Source organism: Trichosurus vulpecula, chromosome 6 (assembly GCF_011100635.1).
Source record: "Trichosurus vulpecula isolate mTriVul1 chromosome 6, mTriVul1.pri, whole genome shotgun sequence".
NCBI classification, from domain to species: domain Eukaryota; kingdom Metazoa; phylum Chordata; class Mammalia; order Diprotodontia; family Phalangeridae; genus Trichosurus; species Trichosurus vulpecula.
Genome location: NC_050578.1, coordinates 89,262,306 through 89,283,774, shown reverse-complemented (window position 1 = coordinate 89,283,774; position 21,469 = coordinate 89,262,306). Strand labels below are relative to the sequence as shown.

Genomic DNA, 21,469 nt, shown 5'->3' with positions numbered 1-21,469 from the left:
GGCCAGCAGAGGGTAAGTGATGTGCCCAGGACCACACAGCTATGGCAGTATATGAACTCAAGTCTTACTAAATTTATACCTAGAGTACTATCCATTGTGCCATCTTGCTGCTCCAACACAGATGAGGAAAATTCCAGAAGAAAGTAACAGAGGCATTGGTCCAGCCCAGTTCCACATAGGGATACAGAAAGGTCTTCTGACACTGGGGTCAGCTCCCAGGGACATGGTGTGTACTAGGTTAGTAGGAGGGCCCAGGCCCAGGCCCATTCTGGGGCACCACCACACCCATTGCAGGATGGGGACAAGTGTGAACTGGCACCTTTATTGTCTATTAGCTTCTTCTGGGTCACAGATTTAGGGTGGATTGAAAAGGAGCCCTTGCAATGAGGTGTTCTTCCCAAGTAGGGAGTCTGTGGGCTATATTCCAAGAAAGAGGGAAGCTCAAAAGAAGCAACAGAGGTGTAGACAGATCTCACAAACAGAGCAGGGTCCGAATTCCATTATTTAGTCTCTAAAAGACTAATCAGAGCAGGAATCCCAGACCAAAGGGAAGTCTGCAGTTCTGCCATTCTGAATGAATAAAGCTTCCTAAGTAGCTTGAAAGTGGCTAAATCTGTCAATCTAGCATTCTATTATTGCTCTTATTCAAACCTGGGTCAGGAACTGGCAGATTTTAGTGGAGCAAGGGAAAAGCAATAAGATGCTGTCCTAGTTCAGATTATTATGAGATAAAGCTTGCAGGTTCCCAGTCTGACCCAGATATCCTGGAATTATCCAGTACTCAATACCACCAAGAAAGCTGGAAGAAGACCAGTGTAGTCCCTCCCTACAGGACTGTGTCAGATTCCAGCTTGTGATGGCAAGCAGGCTGGGACTTTTGCCTTTGTTTTTGGTTTAGGACTGCTTCTCAGAACTAAGGCAGTCAAGTTCCTTTGATGACTCCTGCCTTTCAAATGTGATGGCAAGCAAAGTGGGACTTCTTTTTTGTTGTTGTTTTGGAGTGCTTTTCAGCACTAAGGTAATCAAGAGCCTTTGATTGGGTCCTTTGTTTGAATCAAGAGTCTTCCTTTCAATCAAGAGTCTTTGATGACCTGTTGAAGTCACTGGAAGGCTTAGGTCACTTGGGTTTGAGTTGCATGGTTGTGACACCCTCTGACCCTGATGAAGTGTATACAAACTCTGAGGTTGGCGTTTTGTTTTGGGGGCACACTCATTGGAAGAGTGTTGGTGTGGAGACTCTGGGTAGCCATCAAACAGGCTTTGAAAAGCCAGATGTTGGTGCTTCTCTCTCTCTGATAACTATGTATGCTATGGTCAGACAGAATCCTGTCTTTTGATCTGTTTATATTGTCTCTGTTTGTAATTTCTGTTTGTGTTTGTTCTGAAGTTCAGGGTGCTGATTTTTTTTCCCCTGAACTAAGTTAATGATATATGCATGTTTAATTAAAGTGAGATTGTAAATGTCTTAAAGTTGTATACCTTAGAAAAGCAGATCAAAGAACCTGTGCTGGCAGCCCTTCTGTGTGCTGGTGTTATTGGTCTTACACAGCCACGGTAGCAGCAAGTAGCAGCACTGTTGTTACACAGCCCTAACATGAAGCCTGAATTCACGAAGCAGGAAGGAAGAATGAGGGAGAAAATAAATAAACAAAAAAAAATAACAATCTGAACATAAAGAGCTCTTATATTGTGGGAAAACTCAATACATAAAGCCAGAAAAGAGGAAATGACTCCAAAACAACTGCAAGCAGTGGCTTAGAGAAAACTCAGATTGTGCAAAAATTTAATTGAATTCTTGGGAGAAATGAAACAAGACAAAAAAAAAAGTTTTCAAAAATGTTTTTGAATTTTTTTCTCCCAAATGAGAGTCTTTGAGGAAAAGAAAATGGAAAAGAAATGAGAGATATAGAAGAAAGAATTGGAAAGAGAATTAACTGCTTATCAGAAGAGGTTCTAAACCTTGCCTAAGCAGCAAACATCTGGAATTTTTTTATAGATTTGTTATTCCCTCCAACAGTAAAGACTGCAATTCTTCCATATGGTCTCATCTCTTGGGATTATTGTCCATTTAATTCTGTAAATTCTATATGCTGTAAATTGGGCTGTGAGGTCCATCTGCATGCTGGGACCCTTCCTCTAGAGGTTTTAACATTCCATGGTTTCTAAGGTAGTACACAGGCTTTCCCCCATAATCTCATCCTTTATTTTTCTAATCAGACATGTCTTTGATCTTTACACTTGTTCTTGTGCCAAATTCTTCATAGGAAATAAGGGGGGAAAGCCTTCAGCTTTTATAGACATCATATACCTCTTAAAGTCATTTTGGTGACTCAAAATTTTGATTCATCTACAACATGTCCTCCATGCATTTTATAACCTCGTAAGATTATTTGAAAGTCAAAACAATGGAGATCATTTTGTTTTATGTCTTTCTAAATAACAATATCAATTAAGATATTAAGCAGGGAAAAGTGTCCTTCAAAAAGATGTTTCCTACTGTCCTGGAAAATGTGCACTTCAGAGTTCAAATGGAGGAGGGATTCTCTATACATCGTGAGGTCCTGGAGATGTTTCTCCTTATGGGTGAAATTGTACTTATTTCTGAAAACCCCTGGCTATTGTAAACCTTTTTTTTTGTGAAGCAATGGGTTAAGTGACTTGCCCAGGGTTGCACAGCTAGGAAGTGTCAAGTGTCTAAGTCAGGATTTGAGCTAATGTCCTCCTGACTCCAGGTCCAGTGTGCTATCCACTACATCACCTATCTGGCCCACAAAGCCTTTAAAAAACAACAACAAAAAGTATTATTCTCTAATTAATGGACAATTATTTTCTCTACCTTTCACCCCAATCTACTTTAAAAAAGAAAATAAAAGGTTTTATAGCAATATATATATATATATATATATATATATGTATGTATGTATATATATATATATATATATATATATATATATATATATATATATATATATATATATATATATACAGTCAAGCAAAATATTTTTAGTCCATCAACTCTTCAGTATTCTGGAATCTTGGTTGGTTATTGTACTAAAAGTAATCCAAAATCAAAATTTTTCAACAGAATAGCCACACAGGGAAAAGAAAATAAAATTGAGAAACAAAATGATGAATACCTCTTAGTTGAACTATGATATGCAATTGGAGGGACAACCCATAAAGATGTCCCACTGGTACATATAACTTGGAAAGATACTGCAGATGGGCAGTGAATTTAAGCCACATGTTGAATAGTCGAAAGAGAGAAAACTAGATCCCATTTTACAAATTGTGCTTTTAGTGATCCTTGGCTTCTCTTGGAAAAAAAAATCTTTTTAATACCAAATTTCTACTAGAGATACTACATGGATGTAAATCACAGAATTAATCTTAACAGAAAATAGATATCCTTAAAAATGAAGGGTCTCCTAAAAATGAAGCTGGAACTTAAATGGAGTGTACAAAAAAGACAGATCTTAAAAATAAAAAGAGGACAAGCAGCAAAAAGTTTAATTGGAAGTAGATTTTGACAATAAAACCCTCAGGTAGCTCCAAGAATAAACTGTAATTACGATGAAGGAATGAGAAAAGGAATAAGGATTAATAATTAAATGAAATGTACAGTGTGTGCTTATAAAGCACAAAATTCAAGCACCCAAATTCTATTATATAGACACACAGATTCATTTGCATGCAAACATTTTGCCATTCACTTTATGTTTCCTTGGTTTTCTATTTATTTCCCTATATTAAGTAGAAAGAAATGCCATGCTAATAACACTAAGTCATTCATATCTCCCTGAAGAGTATTTTATTTTCATTAAATTACTTTATATGTCATTACTTAAAATCCAACAATTTGCATTGTGTAGTTTGTAGCTGTTTCTTGCTGAATCTGTTCAATAACCTAGTCAAATTTAAAGTTCTTATTACAAACTTTACACGGAGAGTTTAGAGATAAATTTGCCATACCTATCATTTATCTCTAAAACATATCCTAATCTTTTACATGTGATTCAAAGATTAACATACTATAAACAGACATTTCCATTTACTCTTCTGTTTCTGACCCAAATGTCCTCTTGTTGTAATAGGTTTTTTCCACTCACCCATTCATTAGTTAACAGATATACTAGATGTGAAATTAGTAACTGGCAGCTACCACAATAGGGGTTGAGTTCAAGTCACATTTTTTTTCTAAATAAGAAAAGGTCAAATCTGAGATGAAATCATAGTAGAAGAGTAAGGATTTATATTAGGAAATGGATACTTTTATACTAGATTACCGTTGTATTAATTAAAAATGACAATCAATTTTAACTCCTTCTATTTGATTATCTGTCGGGTTAGCTAAATACGTTGGTTAAGTAAGTGTTATGATCCAACATGGCTGAAAAGTTTATGTGATTTAAACTATTCCCCATCAGCCTATAACATAAAGTCTCCACCACTGGATTCTGTCCTCAATAATTTTAAGGGAAACAAAGCATTTTAACTGGAGGGACAATAAATTAGCTAACCAGTACATTAACAGATATTAGCAATTGAACTTATTAAAATCCATAATCACCCGTGGTTATTTTACTGTAGACAAAATCCTAAGGAAATGGTACATTGAACTGGAGATTTTGAATAATAAAAGAATGGAATATATAAAGTGAAAAGATCAAGAAAAGTTTGGGTCTGGATCATAGGAGTACACCAAGACTAATGGCTCACTAAATTATGGGAGGAGAATAGAAACAGAACACAAAAGCCATTATGAGAATCCTTGACATTTGGGGTGGCTAATTCAAACAAAAAAGTAGTATAAAAAACACCAATGATGTTTGCCAAAATCCTCCAACAACTCTGTGTGAAATAATGAGTACACTGTTAGTTGAATTAATTTCCTAACTGATGCAGAAATCAGTGATCAGCCACAAAGAAGAAAAGAAAATGGAAGAATGAAAAGTGGACAGATGGAATAGTATGAAGATCATAAAAAAATAATAATTTAGTAAGGAAAATAAGTAGAGTGAGAGATAAATATGGCCCCTCCTACAAGTTTCAGAGGCTAATGAGACAGTTCCCTGGTGTTGTTCACAGTGAATGTGATATATTGTGTGATATACTGTGATGTATTTGAGGGCCTTAGGAGTTGACTCTGGCCTCACTAGAAGAGATTTTACTCTTTATGTTATATCTTTTGGACCACTTGGAAAGATCTTATATTCTCTTGTCCCCATCCATGCATGCATTAATCAACAGCCCTACCCTTAGGAAACTATCTTGTTTGTCCCTGACAGTTCATGGGAAAGGTTACACACACATACATACATACATATATGTATACATGTGTAAACACAAACATATATGTGTGCATGCACATATATAACTAAAAGAAGAGAAGATTCGATTATATAATCATTTCTATTTATTATACTTTTAATCATATTACTCTTCTTGTCTTTCTTAGCTCATCAAATTCCTTTTGTCCCCAAATTTTGTTGTTTATATGATGTACCAGATCCTCCGCAGGAAGCCCCTTTTTTACTGCTTTGACCTCATTGATTTCTCCTTTCTCTGAACTCTCACAACCATTATAATCTACATAATAACATAGCTTAGCATTAGATTGGGTACAATTTTTATTTCCCTCTATTATTTTTATTTTTTAATAAAGCTCAATGCTGAAGTAGCATGTAAAATTTTTTTTCATAGCAGGGACCACGTGTGATGTGTCTTCTTAATCAACGTCTGCATTGACTTTAGTACCTCATGTATATGAATCTGTATCTTCCTGTCTATCTGTATGAGGATTTATATCACTACTAATTGATGAGCTATATGGAGTGCTGTAAGGTACTTTATGCACATATTCTGTCATTTGATTTTCATAAGAATTCCATAAAAAGATATGTACTATTATTGATATGTACTTTATTTTGCACATGAGCTAAGTGAGGTTGGAAGAAATGAAGTAACTTGCTGAGGCTTACATGGCTACTAAGTACCTGAGGCATGAGTACGGACCTAAATCTAAATCTATTTATATAAAAGTACCCATAAAAAGACGTGTACACTGGAGGTACATATTTAATCTAGAAGGAAAATCTATAAATCAAGAAATGAGAGGAGTATTCTCAGTTCTGTGTTAGGTACAAATAGCCATCTTGTATAAGCTGAACATCCAGTAGGAGACTCCTCCTAAGAAGACTATTGGGATTATTGGTATAGTCAAATAAAACTTTTAACAACTTAATAAATGTTTACTATCTGATACATATTTAATGCTATACAAAATTGTTGTGCTGCATGGTATTTAAGCACAAATGGTAAGCAATTAATATAAATGACTATTAATGTCACTTACACAACTAAACCAAATTTTCAACTTTTCTCTTTTCACCTCATCAGTTATCTACTCTTCGATTAATATTTACTTTATGATGACTAAGGATCTTTATTCTGGATGCTCAAAAGCTAAGCCAGTGGGCTATAAGATCTGGCAGATCCTACCAAATCTATGCTTACTTTTGAAGGAAAAAAAAGAACTTTTCACTGAAAGCATTTGAATATTTGAAGATTCTAACGAATAAGATTAAGAAGGTATGATTCAACAACAGAATCAAATGTTAAGGAGAGGCTAGGATGAAGAAAACAAATTTTCGAAAGGCTATACAATATCATTGATGAATTTGAGAGAATATTTACTAAGAATTTTTGAACCAGAAATCTGATTTCCAAAGGTTTAGCAGAGAACAATAGAGAGGAGAAGGTGGTATAAATAACTTCTTTCAGCAGTTAATGGATGAACAGTAACCAGCTGAAATAGAAGAGTCAAGGGAAGTGTTCGTGTCTTTGTGCATGTATGTGTGTGTATGTATATATGTATGTACGTAGGTATGTAAAGATAGACATAATTGGGAAAACCAGATTTCACGATCCTTGCTGCTTAAATCTTACCCTTCTTTCATGCTTTTCATGCCATTATTTCTATCTATACTATCACTATGTACCCATTAATAGTCATGTTCAAATAGTACCACCATTGATTCTTTCCTCTTTTACAATTCTAATATTCATTCCTTTCAAATCCAAATCCATACTCTCCATGGAGCTATTATGTATCAAATTAAAAATGTGTGTGTGTGTGTGTGTGTGTGCGCGCGCGCGCACGCACGTGTGCGTGTGTGTGTCCATGTCCCCTTTATCTCCACTGGGCTATGAGCATCATGAGGGCAGAAAGAATGCCACATTGTGAGATTTTGTCTCTCCTAGTTTAAAATGCCATACTCTGAACATAGTGGAAGTTTGACAGTTTCTTCTAGAAGGAACAAATGAATAAATGAGAAGTTGATACACTGACAGTAACTGAGTACTTGAAGGGTAATACCAACTTTTAACTACTTTGTTCATTACTTAGGGAGAGGATAATGAGAGGTACGGTCAGGATGAGGGAACACTTCAGTAGTCATCAATAGGAAGCAAATGTTTCAGTACTTGAAAGATATATTATTTTATCAGTTTGTGTGTAAATCACAAAACTCTTCCATATCTTAGCAGATTATCTTAATGAGTTTCCGAAGAAAGAAATAAAAAGCACCTGGTGGCCAGCGATGAGCACTCTAGGAATGTTGATCCTTGTACAACAAACATAGAGAAAAGCAACTATTTTATATTCATAACCTTGCTAGCAAGGTACAATTTGACAAAGCTTGTTCAGAGCTGGAATAGTTTTCTAGAATTCAGAGTCAGTACTACGTTATGAAGAGACATTAGTGAGAGATGTTAGTGGACAGACGGTAGAACTCACTCGTAATATTTACTTTATTCCTTTTGTAAATTCACTCTGTTGATTCACTACAAAATACATCTAAGTTCTTCCTGTCCCACAAACCCCATTTCACTAAGATTTCTGTGAATGAATCCAGATAGAAATACAAATATAGAATAAAAAATGTATGTTAGCCTACAGAATGTTAATTCAATTCTTCCTTTTCCTGACTAAACATCCTTAGATATTTTGAATTTTAAATCTTTTTGGCCCTTCATGTTCACATTCACAACCTTCCTGTCTCTTCCTCTCTCTTTCTACTATTTAATTGGTCCTTACCTCATTTGAGTTTTTTTAATATTGTAAAAAAGTAGCCTTTTCTTGCTCTAAATGTGCATTTTTTACAATTTTTATTGTCGTTCATTCATTCTGTTAGAAGCCTGTGGGCTCTACAGAGTTGCACATTACCTTCTCTTTCCAATAATTCTGAACACTTTTCTTGAATTATTTCCATACCTAAGGTATCCAGGGTTGTAAACTTACTATTTTTTTCTGGGAGATGTCAGTCTGCCTGATGATCTTGAAATCATTTCTGTCCCTCTGTACCTCATGGTGACTTGTTTATAAAATAAATCTCACAGATTCCTCCAAAGTTGGCTTTCTTGAAGACTTTTTTCTTCAAATTTTAATTAATTAATTTATATTTTATTTCCAAATCTTCTACTCTATTTTTCTCCCTTCCCTGGCCTCCTCTCTCTCTCTCTCTCTCTCTCTCTCTCTCTCTCTCTCTCTCTCTCTCTCTCTCTCTCTCTCTCCCTCTGTCTCTCTCTTTCTCATTTGGAGGGCTCATTTTGGAGAACTGCTAAGAGAAAATTGCAAGGAAATGTAGAAGAAGTCACTATAGCCAAAGTTCAAATGTGAACATGGCAGGATGGTCATACTGGAAGCAGAACACTCCACACCTGCCTAAGGGTACTGGATTGCTAAAACAACATCCTGTTTTGTTTTGTTTTGTTGTTATCATTTGTTCATTTTGTTTTGCTTTGCTTTCCCTGAAAATCTATATTATAGGAGAAGTGTTTCTATTTTGGTCTTATAATTTTAATCACTTTCACGCATTTCATACTATTTTGAGATAGTGAAGGTAAGTGTTGAGTAACATTCAATCTTTTACTCTACCACTTTCCCAGATTTCCTTCCTCCAACAATTTAAAAGTAAAATTATCATTGAAGCAAATATAATAATGGCTAGCACCAGAAGGCAATGGACATTGGCTTACAGCTAAGAATAATGGAGTTAATGGACAGAGAGAGAGAGAGGTAGCTCTTTAGCATTCTGGCATCTGGTCCAGATAATTCACACACACACACACACACACACACACACACACACACACACACACACTGTCCAATCACTATTATATCAGCTGCCATATAAAATGGGATTATTTTCTTGAACTTTGTATTCGTTTACTTTCCATGCAAGTGGTATAGAATTAAATGCAATGAAAAGGTATTTCCTCTTCTTGTCTCTATTCATTAGTTGTTAGTTGATTTAACCAAAATGCGACCCACCATGGGAAAATCCCAATTAAGATTCCAAGATTTTGTCACCTAAATATACCTTCTTAATACATAATGCTACTCTCTTCCTCTCTTTTACCAAAACTGGATTCTAGCTATTATCTATAAATGCCTACTGATGCATAGGTAATTTTTCTTTCCTCTAATTTTTCCCCCTATGGATCTCTTTGGAAATCTGATGAAGTCTACAGACTCCTCAGAATAATATATTTGAATGTATAAAATAAAATAGAAAGGATTGTGAATAAAACCAAAGGTTAGTAAAAATATGGATAGAACATTTTTTTTCCCTCAAAGGTCATGCATCCCCTGAAATTTGTCTCTTTGGGGTTTATGGATACCAGCTTAGGAACCCTTGACTTAAAGGCATTTCAAAAATAAAACTTAAAACGTTATAGGCAAGTATGTTGTGATTGGTCCTTATCAATCATGTTCTATCCCTGGCTAGGAATCTATCATTCCAATATTTTGTCATGATCCACAAATCCAAATTTCTATTCTGTACATAACTCCTTGCTTATTTCTGTACCCACATTTTTCTTATGAATCTTTAAGTCATTTCCTAGTACAAACCATAGTAGGCCATTAATAAATACTAATTGATTTATTGACTACATTTGATTAAGTGTCCTGATTAAAATAAGAAAAATCAAAATCCTCATTCCTATGTTCTTCATTTTCTTTCCCAAGGCTTCATAATCTCTAGCAATTCTTCCAACTTCCTTCTGGTTTTGCCCTTATGAATCACCCAAAGTGGGTAAGAGTCATTGGTGGAGAATTCTTAGTAAACTGTTATTCTTAGGAAGACCAAGAAGTGATTTCATTAAAAGAGAAAGGAAATCAAAATGGAGAGACTAGAAGCAACTTCACCTCTTTCACAATTTTGCCATGGGCTGGCTCTGTTTTTTTTAATCTCTGCAGTGTCATAGAAACTTCATGTACATGCTTTTGTGTCCTACCTTTTCCCACAGACATGGCCCTCAGGAGTAACTAGTGACCAGAATAGTAAGAGACCTCACTAGTTAAATTTACTTCAGTTGATACACTGATATCCTGATTTGCTTTAGAATACATTCTCCTTTGGAGAATTTTCTTCTCTGAGGAGGATTTTGTTTGAATTTAAAATGTCACACCTAAATTTAAAAAATAAAAATCGAACAAAGCCAAAGCCATCATTATTGTCAGAAGTTTAATCAAGTAGAAAATTGTTTCAGCTTTCTGTCAGTCACTAGAACATCTGACCTTCATAGCACCATTTAAGCCCGATGTAGATCAAGTACTTTTCAGTGTGTAGTTATGGTATTTTATTTAAAAGGTTTACTGTTTGTAAAAGGACAATTCCAAATTATACAAACTGCTTTAGTGGTTTTATGATAAATACTTTTAATCCTTCTGTTTCATTAAACCTCTTCATGTATACACAAAATCCTTCATCCTTTAATAATGACAAATAAATAGCAAACCCTAAGAAATTGTGGGGATCACAACTAACAGTCCTTCTCCTTAACATAAAAGCTAAAGGACAATAGGCTTTACCATAGCCAAGTCTCAATTATCTCAAAGAATAGAGAACAAGCACAACCTTGAAAAACAGAAGTAACAAATGACTTCAAAAATAACCTTTAAGAGGGCCAGGACTAGGTTTTATTCTTTTCTCTATTCTCCAGAATATTTACTATCTCGATTTGTACATAATAGATGATCAAGGAATACTGGTTAAGTTAATGAAACTGACACTTATTATACAAAGAATTTCATTTTCCCTTTCCATCACATCTTGAAGAAGTAATGAATAAGTCACTAAATATGGATTCAGGGGAGTGCCAGGCTTGATTCTTGACTCTGTCAATTCTTATCTGTGCAATTCTGAGCAAGGCATTTACCTGAGTCTCTGCTTCCTCATTAATAAAATGAATATGATAATATCCATAGTATCTACTTTATTGATCATTTATTGACTTATATAGTGTATTTTTAAAGTATCTATTATGTGCCTATTAATCCTGGTTCTACATGTATTTGGAAAGGTGTAGCTATTTTAATGTCAGTATGAAAGAAATCATCTTTAATGAAAAGCATTTTATCTGGGATGAAGGCTGTCTATTGCAGCAGGCAAAAATACCATATGTCTATAATTTATTAAATTGCAAGTAACCTGTAAGGTCACAAATATAAGAACAGTTTAGTAGGTGGCTTGAGAACCAATCATATAACTCTTCAGTGAACTCTGACCAATTTTTACAGGGCACCATTTGGTATGCTGGAAAAAATTCCTTATTTGAACAACTCTACAAGTCTGAGGAGTTAAATCACCTTATGGAAATGAAAGGCTTTGTCTCAGAGGGTAGTGAACTCAAAATGCCACTAATATCTAGTAGCCATCATCACTTTCAACTAACGTAGTTTTCATTTCTGGATGATTGTAATAGAAACCAGCAGCTACTAAGGAAACATGGAAAATGTTGCACATTAAAAAAGTTTCATAAAAATATATCAAAAGGACCTGTAACAACAGCGCTGCCTGCAGCTGCTGTAGAGATGCAAGGCCAATAACACCAGCACACAGGAAGGCTGTTAGCATAGATTCTTTGGTATGCTTTACTAAGGAAAGCAACTTTAAGGGGTTTACAATCTCACTTTAATTAACCATACGTATACCATTCAATTAGTTCAGGGGAAAAAGTCAGTACCCTGAACTTCAGAGAAAACACGAACAGAAATTACAAGCAGAAATTATATAAAGAGAGCAAATAACACAAATCACCAGACAGGGCTTCTAGCTTCCTGTTCATAGCAATACATACATAGTTGCCAGAGAAAGAAGCACCAACATCTGGGTTTTCAAAGTCAGAGTGCTCCTTAACGGCTACCCAGAGTCTTGTCTGGACAAGTCACAGGAACACTCTTCCAATGAGTGAGCCCCCAAGGCAAAATGCTAACCTAAGAGTATATATACATTTCTTCAGGGTCAGATGGGGTCACAACCATATGACTCAAACTCATGTGACCTAGGCTTTCTTGTGACTTAAGCAGGCAATCAAAGACTCTTGATTCAATCAAAGACAGGATGCAAACAAAAGCAAGACTCAATCAAAGGCACTCAGCTGCCCCAGTGCTAAGAGGCACTCCAAAAGAAAAACAGCAAAAAGTCCCACTTTGCTTGCCATTACTGTACCATAAATTCTTTGTGTAATAGGTTTAGAATAGAAACCTCCAAGGACTTCAAGTGAGGGTAAATTATTGCCCAGAGTAGTTGAAGTAGAATCTAGATATACAATTGTTTTGGTTTTTTAAGAAACTATGCCTTTTTATTGTGTGCTATTTCCTTACTCTAATAATAATACTTTTTTTTCTATATAGTTTTCCTAAAATATTGTAGATATAGTCTGCTTAATTTCAAATGGGCTTTAAATCAAAAAATAACAAAGTTGAGGAAATGGGGGAAAAAACTATATGCAGAAGAAACTTGATTGCTTCTGTGGGCAAAGCTTCAAAGAGATAGAGAAGTCATTTGATGACCCCAAATGGAAAGTCTACCATGAGAAACTTAAAGGTACAGATGATATATATGCAATGGTTTATTTTTTAAGGACTGTATTAGGGGTTGTTTGACTGTTGTTAGTTGTTATTCTTGTTGTTGCTGTTGTTTTCAGTAAGAAAGGAAATAAAACATTATAATGAAAAGGGAAAAAGAACCAAAAAGATTTAGAGTTATGAGAGGGAAGAAAATGGGAGGATTTGGCAAAATCCTGTGGCTGATATAAAAAAGGAGGAATGATAGAATTCACAATGACCAGGGTTATCATGTAATTTACAAATATCTCTGATACCTCAAGAAACTATGATTTTATTGTTGTGAATTCCCCTTTAACTATGCTGATCAAAACTTTTCTCCCACCTAGTAGAGTGTCCTTCAGAGTTGTAATAGCTAAACATTCGTCATAATGCAGCCAACATGATGATGTGTCTTGTGGCAGTGCCGGTAAAAAAAAAAACAAAACAAAACTCTGTGTTTCAGAGTTCATTATACTTTGTATTCATTAGCAAAGCAGATCACTCTTAGGGATCCACCAACACAATTCCAGAATGTTTTATCTTTGTACAACTATGAAGGCCTTTGCATTGCATTAATAAGAACACTGATACAAACTTATTCATGTGCATACAATTGAGCAGGATATCAGTCACTGACAGTTCTGTGTAATTAGATATGACATCTTTTTGCTAATGATAAGAAAATTATTAACATATTTCATTACCATTATAGTTAGTCACTTCTTGATTTACATGGCTTTCTAATTTAAAATTTATAGAAAAGCTAGTTCTCAAATTTTGATGGCACTTACACCCATGTTAATGAATTAAGTTATGGGAGAAGTTATTATTTATTCATTTTCAATTCCCTGTAGGGACTGGCCATCTTTGAAGTATTACTTTGGAATGTGAAAGCTACTATAAAATTGGAGGCTTTAATAAGTTTCATTCTTGAAACCTTGAAATCTTAAGATGAATTTTCTTAATATGTCAAGATGGCATGTGCAACCTATTTGAGGCTAAAGCCATTTTTAGAATAAATTTAGAAGGTGACTTGTAGTATTCTAAGTCTTAATACCTTCATAGACAATCAACATTCCACTCTTGATTCTAACTCAGCAGGACTGTCAAGCATCCACAAAGATGTAATGGATTGTTGATGTTTACAAATGATTCCTAAAATGAAACCATAAAAGCAATACAACATCTCTAATCTCAGAACCAATTTTTTTCCAAATACAAAAACCTTTAATACTCTCATATTATTTAACAGATATATTTTATAATTATATTAAAAGTAGTAGATGGTAAGAGAGCACTTCATTGTTGTTAGTAAAGCAAAGTCTGACTGTGAAGTTATGATCATTGTACTGAGAGTTGAATTTTAAGGGGAAAATAACCCTGGAAAATGAGGATTGCATGACTCAGGAAAAATGCTGATTCATTTTTTAAAAGGCAAAAGAAGTAAAGCCTTCAAATTATAAATTGGTGAACTTGACTTTATACGGCAAAATTCTCAAATGAATTAATAATATCTGAGCACTTGGGAAGGAAACCAGTAATCACTAAGAACTCACATAGATTCACAGAAAAGTTATATCACATATTAATCTCATTTCTTTTTTGAACGGGGTCACTAGACTAGTAAAAGAATTCAGGGAAATACTTTGTATAATGACATGTCTGGATTTCAGTAATGTCGTTTACAATATTATGATATTATGCTAAGAAAGACAGGGTAGTTAAGCTGTGAGAAGAGGCAAATAGAAAGTCATTGCTGACCATAGTTCTAATGAGAACATTAACTTCTCTCATACTCTGGGTCTCCTTAATAGTGATGTAAAAGAAAAAAAAGTAGCCCAAACTTCTTTCCTGATTTTTCCTTAAACTTACCTTTATATTATGGCTGTAGGACTGAGTATGTTGACAGAAAGAAGAGCAAGAGAGCCATGTGCAAAGTTCTGTGAGGCAGTTCTAGGGAGTCATATACTTGGGTGCATTTCTCTGCATCTCTTTATTTGTAAGATATAGCTGACCAAATTATAGCATACGAATATAATGGAAATTTACTGTACTCCAAGAAATAATTATGAAAAATTCAGAGAAATGTGGAAAGACCTATATGAAATGATATAGAGTGAAGTAAAAAGCCAGGTGATGTATAAAATAGCTACAGCAGTAGAACAGATTATGATGGCATCTTATTATCAAAGCTAAGACACGCATATATACTTTTAATAGTCAGTAAACTATGAACTGAAAATGACCCATATTATCAGTCATAATCATGTAATTGGGCTACTTTGCTTAAGTACTTTCAGAAAATGTACTTTATAAGGAGATTTGAGAATGTTTTTTAAAGTGTGTATATACACACACACCTATAATATAAATATAATACAAATAATATCCTTTGTGTGTATACACACACATTTTATTCTTGATCTTACATCAATTGTCAATAGGACTGTTAATTATATGTGCATGTATCTATCTATAGATTATATACACATATAATTATGCACATGTATAAAAAGGTTGTTTGTTTGTTGTTTTTGAAGAAGACCAATGACATCAGAAGGGTGATGTTTTGATTTGCAAGTGAATTGGATTTAAGTGAGGCAAGGCTGTGCAAAGTCATCAGCCTCACTCTCTCTCTCATGTATATAGAAAGGCAATTCAGAGACCGTAGTGTCCCCAAATACAGCTAACTCTTAAAAGAAAAGTAGGGTCTTATTTTATTTTATCTTATTTATTTGTGTATTTAAGGCAAGGTTCCTATTCATCTGGCCTTGTGGTTCAGACAACATCCAACTAGAGAAAGAAGGATTTCCAGAGGTAGGGAAATAAGTAATTCCTGGGACAGAGAGAAGGTACGCACACCGGTCCCTCCTGAGGAAGTGTTTACCTAGTCTTAAGGATTTGTTCACTTTCTGATTAATTCCAGGGTCTTGCAGAATTATATTTCCCACAACTTCTCCATGAGATTATGAATACCTTTCTGAAGGAAAACTATCCTAGAGTCTGATATCCAAGCTAAAAACAAATCCCTCTGAGAATGGGAGGTTTGGCAGGAAATAACTCCATTGATTTGGCAAATGGAAGATCTCTCAAGCTAGATAGTTTTGGGAGGGGTTTAACAGGAATGGTTTGGTAAGTGATTTAATGGTATCAATGGGACTAATGTTTGGGCTTCAGTAGCTCAGGAAGCATGAACTCTATTTCAGCTAGTGCTCTGGCTGATTTATCTTCTTCCAACCTGGCTCACAGGGGAAAGATTATGCCACCCTATCCCCAAGACCCAATTTTAGAAATTAAAGACTTAAATCAGGGTAACTCGAGGAGAGGTTCTATCAATATTCTCCTCTATTTTGAAGATGGCAAGTTACTACTGCATATAGCAATACCTTCACCTAACATGGTTAATTGCTTTCCCAAAATTTACAGCTTCAGGTGAAATGCTGAACAGCTAGATGCTTGCAAATGAGGGAGCTAGGTAACATAGTAGATACAGTGGGACAGAGTGCCAGACCTGTAGTCAGGAGGACATGATTACAGATTGAGTGTCAGACACATATTGGCTGCATGACCCGGGGCAAGTCACTTACTCTTAGTTGGCCTCAGTTTCTTCATCTGTAAAATGGGGCTAATAATAGCCCACTTCCCTCTTCTGGTTGTTGTGAAGATAAAATAATATTTGCAAATCACTTTGTAAACCTTAAAGTGCTAGATGAATGCTACGTATTATTATCGCACAGTGTTAATGTTTCCACAGCCAAAATAACTTGTATTTTTAGAAAAGTTTGCACTTTATCAAGCACTATTCTTATAACATCCTCATGAAGTAGGTATACCCATTTTACAGATGATGGTGTTGATGATGATAATTTTAATCATAATAAATAGCTAACTTTATATAGTGCTTACTATGTGCCAGGCACTATAACTAAAGGTGCTAAGAATTGAAGAAAGTCTAAGTGATTAACTTAAGCATAATAAACTAGCATTTGCTAATGTTGGTAAATATCAGTTCCAGCACCCAAAGTTCCAGTATACCATGCCACATAAGTGAAAGATATATTCCTTGCTTCTTTAAGCAAAATATCAGAGTACAAAAGCTTAAAAATCAGTCCTTATAGAGAAATCGGCAGACAGTAAGGCTGAGTTTGGCAGGACTGGTCATGCTCACAGAACTAAAGGAAATTATGGAGACTTAATACAATAAGTTGTCAGAAGGACCCCTGTTGTCCATATCTGGCAGCCACTGTAAATAACAAGGTGAAAAAGATGGGAGTTGGTGGCTGGATCAAAAGGAAGAAACAGAGTTCAGTGAAATTCTGGAAGTGGGAAGGGAAGAGGACCTAACTCTTAGTGTAGTAGAAGTACTGATTTGAACCTGGGTTCAAATCCCAGTTCTTCTATGTATTGTCTTTGTAACCTTGGATAAGTCACTTCATATATCTGGGCCTCAGAGACAACCAGTAAAATAAGAAAGTTACATACTAGATAAATTTTAAATTCCAATACAACTCTAAATCCTCTTTTTTATTATTTTGCCTCCCCAGGGACCCAGACCCTCCATTTTCTAGTTTAAGATTTTGACTCCAAATTATTAATTTAACTTAGGTTCACACATAATAATTTTTAAAAATCTATTGTCCACAGCTCTGAATATAATCCTTCTCCTTAGAGGAAATAAATATATATTGAAACCTAACACATGTAGCATACTGATATGAGCTGGAAGCTAGGAGTTCAGGAGCCAAATTTCTTTGGTCTCATCCTTAAGGAAATCAGAGATAAGGTAATTGATGGAATAGTGATTTTAAATTAGATATTCAGTTGAAAATTTTTTTCTGTTCTCCTTTCTTTTATTCTCTTTGTATTTATTCCATGTCTATATTCATGAATGCATACATACATGCACGTATACATACATACATGCATATATATACACATATACATATATGTGTATATATATACATATATCCTTGCTGTCCTTCACTCAGCCACTAAAGTGATTTTTCTAAAGTGCAGGTCCAACCATGTCACACCACCACCACACACCAGCTAAATAAACTCTAGTAGTTCCCTACTGCCTCCAGGATCAAATACAAAATGTTCCATTTGGTATACAAAGAAAGGCCTTCATTAACCTAACCCTTTCCCCTAGCCCTACTCCCCAACAAGTACCCTTCAACCCAATGACACTGGAGTCCTGCCAGTTTCATGAATAATACATTCTATCTCTCTTCTCCAGGCATTTTCTCCAGACGTTTTCCATACCTGGAAGACACTCTATACTCAACTTACTAACATCTCTAGCTTCCTTTAAGTTCCAAATAAAATCTCTTCTTTTACTAGAAACCTTCCATAACCCCTCTTTATTCTCGTGCCTTGCCTCTGTTAATTACTTCCTGTTTATTGTGTACATATTATAGAGCTTGTTGTCTCCCCCAATAGAATGTAAGCTTCTTGAGGAAAGGGATTGTCTATTGTCTCATTTTGTATCTTAGCACTTAGCACAGTGCCTGGCTCATAAAAGGCAATTAATAAACATTTATTGATTGATATTCTCTCCAGGAAGTGTATTTATATCCCTAGTACCTAGTTCAGTGCAGATGAAAATGTCTAATTTCTGGAGACTCTTTCTGGATATGAAATCCCATACAGATGATAGACAATTCACATGAAGTTAGATTTGAACTCATCAACCAAAATTCTATTAAAATATTACCTACTCCTCACAAATGCCAAATAAAGGAATGAATTAACTATCCTGAGTAATATGACAATATTATAATGACAGTAAGCGATTATTAATTTTGTGTTTGAAACATGAGCTTTAATTATAATAGTTTGTTCATATTTGTACATGATATTTCATAATTTGAGAAATTAGCATCTCTCGAATTATCCATATTTTTATTTTCAGGACATCCCCTTATGGGTCAGATTTCACATTTTAGTGCTATATTTAGCAATCAAAAAAATTTGTCTCATCTGTTGGTGAGATTGCTGCTAAACTATTCCCCACTACCTTCCCATATAACTATGATTACTCAATACTCATCAGGGAGGGGAAGGCAGCAAATATCATTTTCAACTGTCAATATCTGTACCTCATATTTACTTTACCCATTTCTCTTGAATAAAAGATCAAAGTTTTAAAACTGAAAGAAATAAGTGATCTAATCTGACTCCATCATTTTACAGAAAATAGAGTAAAATAAAAAGAGGTTCTGTGCCTTACTCAAGGTCACACAGGTAGCAGCAGGATTTGAAACCAAATTCTCTGACTATGAATACAGTGTTCTTTCTGCAGTATGCCACTCTTTTTTTAAGAGATCTACTCTGTCAGTACAAATGTCATCTATGTAGGTTGCAGCTTTTATCTCAGGTGTTTGTGTGTGTGTGTGTGTGTGTGTGTGTTTGTGTATTTTAAATGCCACGTTCATCATTTTATCTGACACTATCATTATGAAAAACTTCACTAAAGTCCCACCTGCATTTGTCCTTGTAGCCTTGAGGAATCTTCAGGGCTGTGCTGAGAACTAGCTTTGAAGGTTCTAAATAAGGAACAATGTCTTTAAGTATTAAATTACTACTAGGCTATGTCCATCATCTGAGAAACAGCCTAGCTAGATCTAGAAAGACATTATGATGAGATTATCTAACAGAAGATGAGGATAACGTGTGTGTGTGTGTGTGTGTGTGTGTCAGAGAGAGACAGAGAGAGAGAGAGAGAGAGAGAGAGAGAGAGAGAGAGAGAGAGAGAGAGAGAGAGAGAGATGAAATTCATGAATAGAAACTCCCCTATGGTCTCGAAAGGGCAGCAGCAATAATACCAAGATTTATGTGTTTTAAGGTCTGCAAAATATTTTTTAAAAGACTCTTGTCCAATAGGCAGTGCAAGTATTTCTTTCCCTGCTTTACAAATTAGGAAACTGAGGTTCTGAGTGTTTATTGGCTTTTCTATAATGATCTATCTAGTAATGAGTCAGAACTGGATTACATCTCCTGATACTGTCTAGTTACAGGGGTGGGGAACCTGCTGCCTCGAGCCCATAGATGGCCCTCTAGGTCCTCAAGTGTGGCACTTTGACTGAATTCAAACTTCACAGAACAAATCCTTTTATTAAGGGGATTTGTTCTGCAAAATATGGGCTCAATCAAAAGGCCACACCCAAGGACCTAAAAGGCCACATGTGGCCTTGAGGCTTCAGGTTCCCCAGCCCTGGTCTAGTACTTTTTCATTACACCACAGTGCCTGACATTGTACTCTGTCATTGACCTATGTTATTGGTGGGTTTGCCCACAGTCCTTGAAGTATTGAAATATATATATACATATATATATATGTATATATTATATATATGTAATATACATATATTTATATACACATATATATGAGTATCCGTATTAATAGATATTATAGATACCAAAATTCTTTTTTTGGAAGAAGGTAGGTTTCAGGGACTACTATTATTCTAGTCATATACATTAGTAGCCTCCAAGTCATCTTGGATTCTTCCAGCACCCAATTTTATATATTTTTCCCATATCATGTTTCTTGAATTTCTTCTTCTTATTCCCACTGTTACATTTGTTCAGTCTGCCAGCACCTCAGAGTTGGAGTGAACAATTAGACTCCTAAATGGTTTCCATGATTTTAGTAACAATAAACACTATTTTACTGAATATTTCACAATCTGAATCCAACCTATCTTTCTAGACTAAATTCATATTATTCTCTCCTCACACTCTTGTCATTGAGTACCCTTCATGTAACACAGTGCTTCATACAGAGTAGAAGCTTAAAATACCTGCTTTTTAATGAATCAAAAAATTCAGAATATTTAGAGAATTGGATGTCCTACATACTCAAATATTGAAACTAATATTTATCCTAAATGTTACATTTGGGTAACCAATTTTTAAATAATGTGAAAGAAATATGTAATATTAAAAATATAATGAATCTAATTAATAATCACATGATTAATCATATTAACTAAACTGTAATATGCTTAATGATTTTATAAAAGTGAACAGACATAGACTTAGTTATATAGGAATTATATAATACGTATATACTCTATATGTATATATTACATATATAGCATAATTACATATACCTCTATTGCCCCTACTATAAACACACACACACACACACGCACACACACACATACACACACACTCCTTGATCTTACCTGAGATAGTTCATTACTGTCTACAAGTCCATTGTTGTCAGAGTCAAAATATTTAAACATTTGATCCACCAGCAGCTTCTTCTGAACTATTTCATCTTCAGGTGGGTTTTCGTTTTCTTGTGTGACATACTTTTGATTTTGTAGATCTAAGAACCTATTTTTCATCTTGCTGAATTCAGTAGCTTTGCACTTGTCCCCTATAAATGAAATTTTAAAATACTTTATCAAGGGAATGATTTTAAAAATAACATAAAACAATAGTTCAAACAGGAAACCATTGGTGATTTTAACTATATCAAATTCAGCTCAACAAATATATTAAATGCATTTTATGTGCAACTTAAATGATATAGAGGAAATGTAGCGAAGATGTAGAGAT

The 21,469-nt window shown here is 34.8% G+C and overlaps 1 protein-coding gene across 1 annotated transcript in view; it reads right to left on the bottom strand.

Moving 5' to 3' along the window:
* The window catches only part of LOC118854675 (follistatin-related protein 5-like), a 98,563-nt gene that overhangs the window by 34,860 nt on the left and 42,234 nt on the right, over positions 1–21,469 (bottom strand). Inside the window, exon 2 of the mRNA XM_036764981.1 lies at positions 21,091–21,287. Coding sequence (XP_036620876.1) covers positions 21,091–21,287 — 197 coding nt within the window. The remainder of the gene's footprint in view (positions 1–21,090; positions 21,288–21,469) is intronic.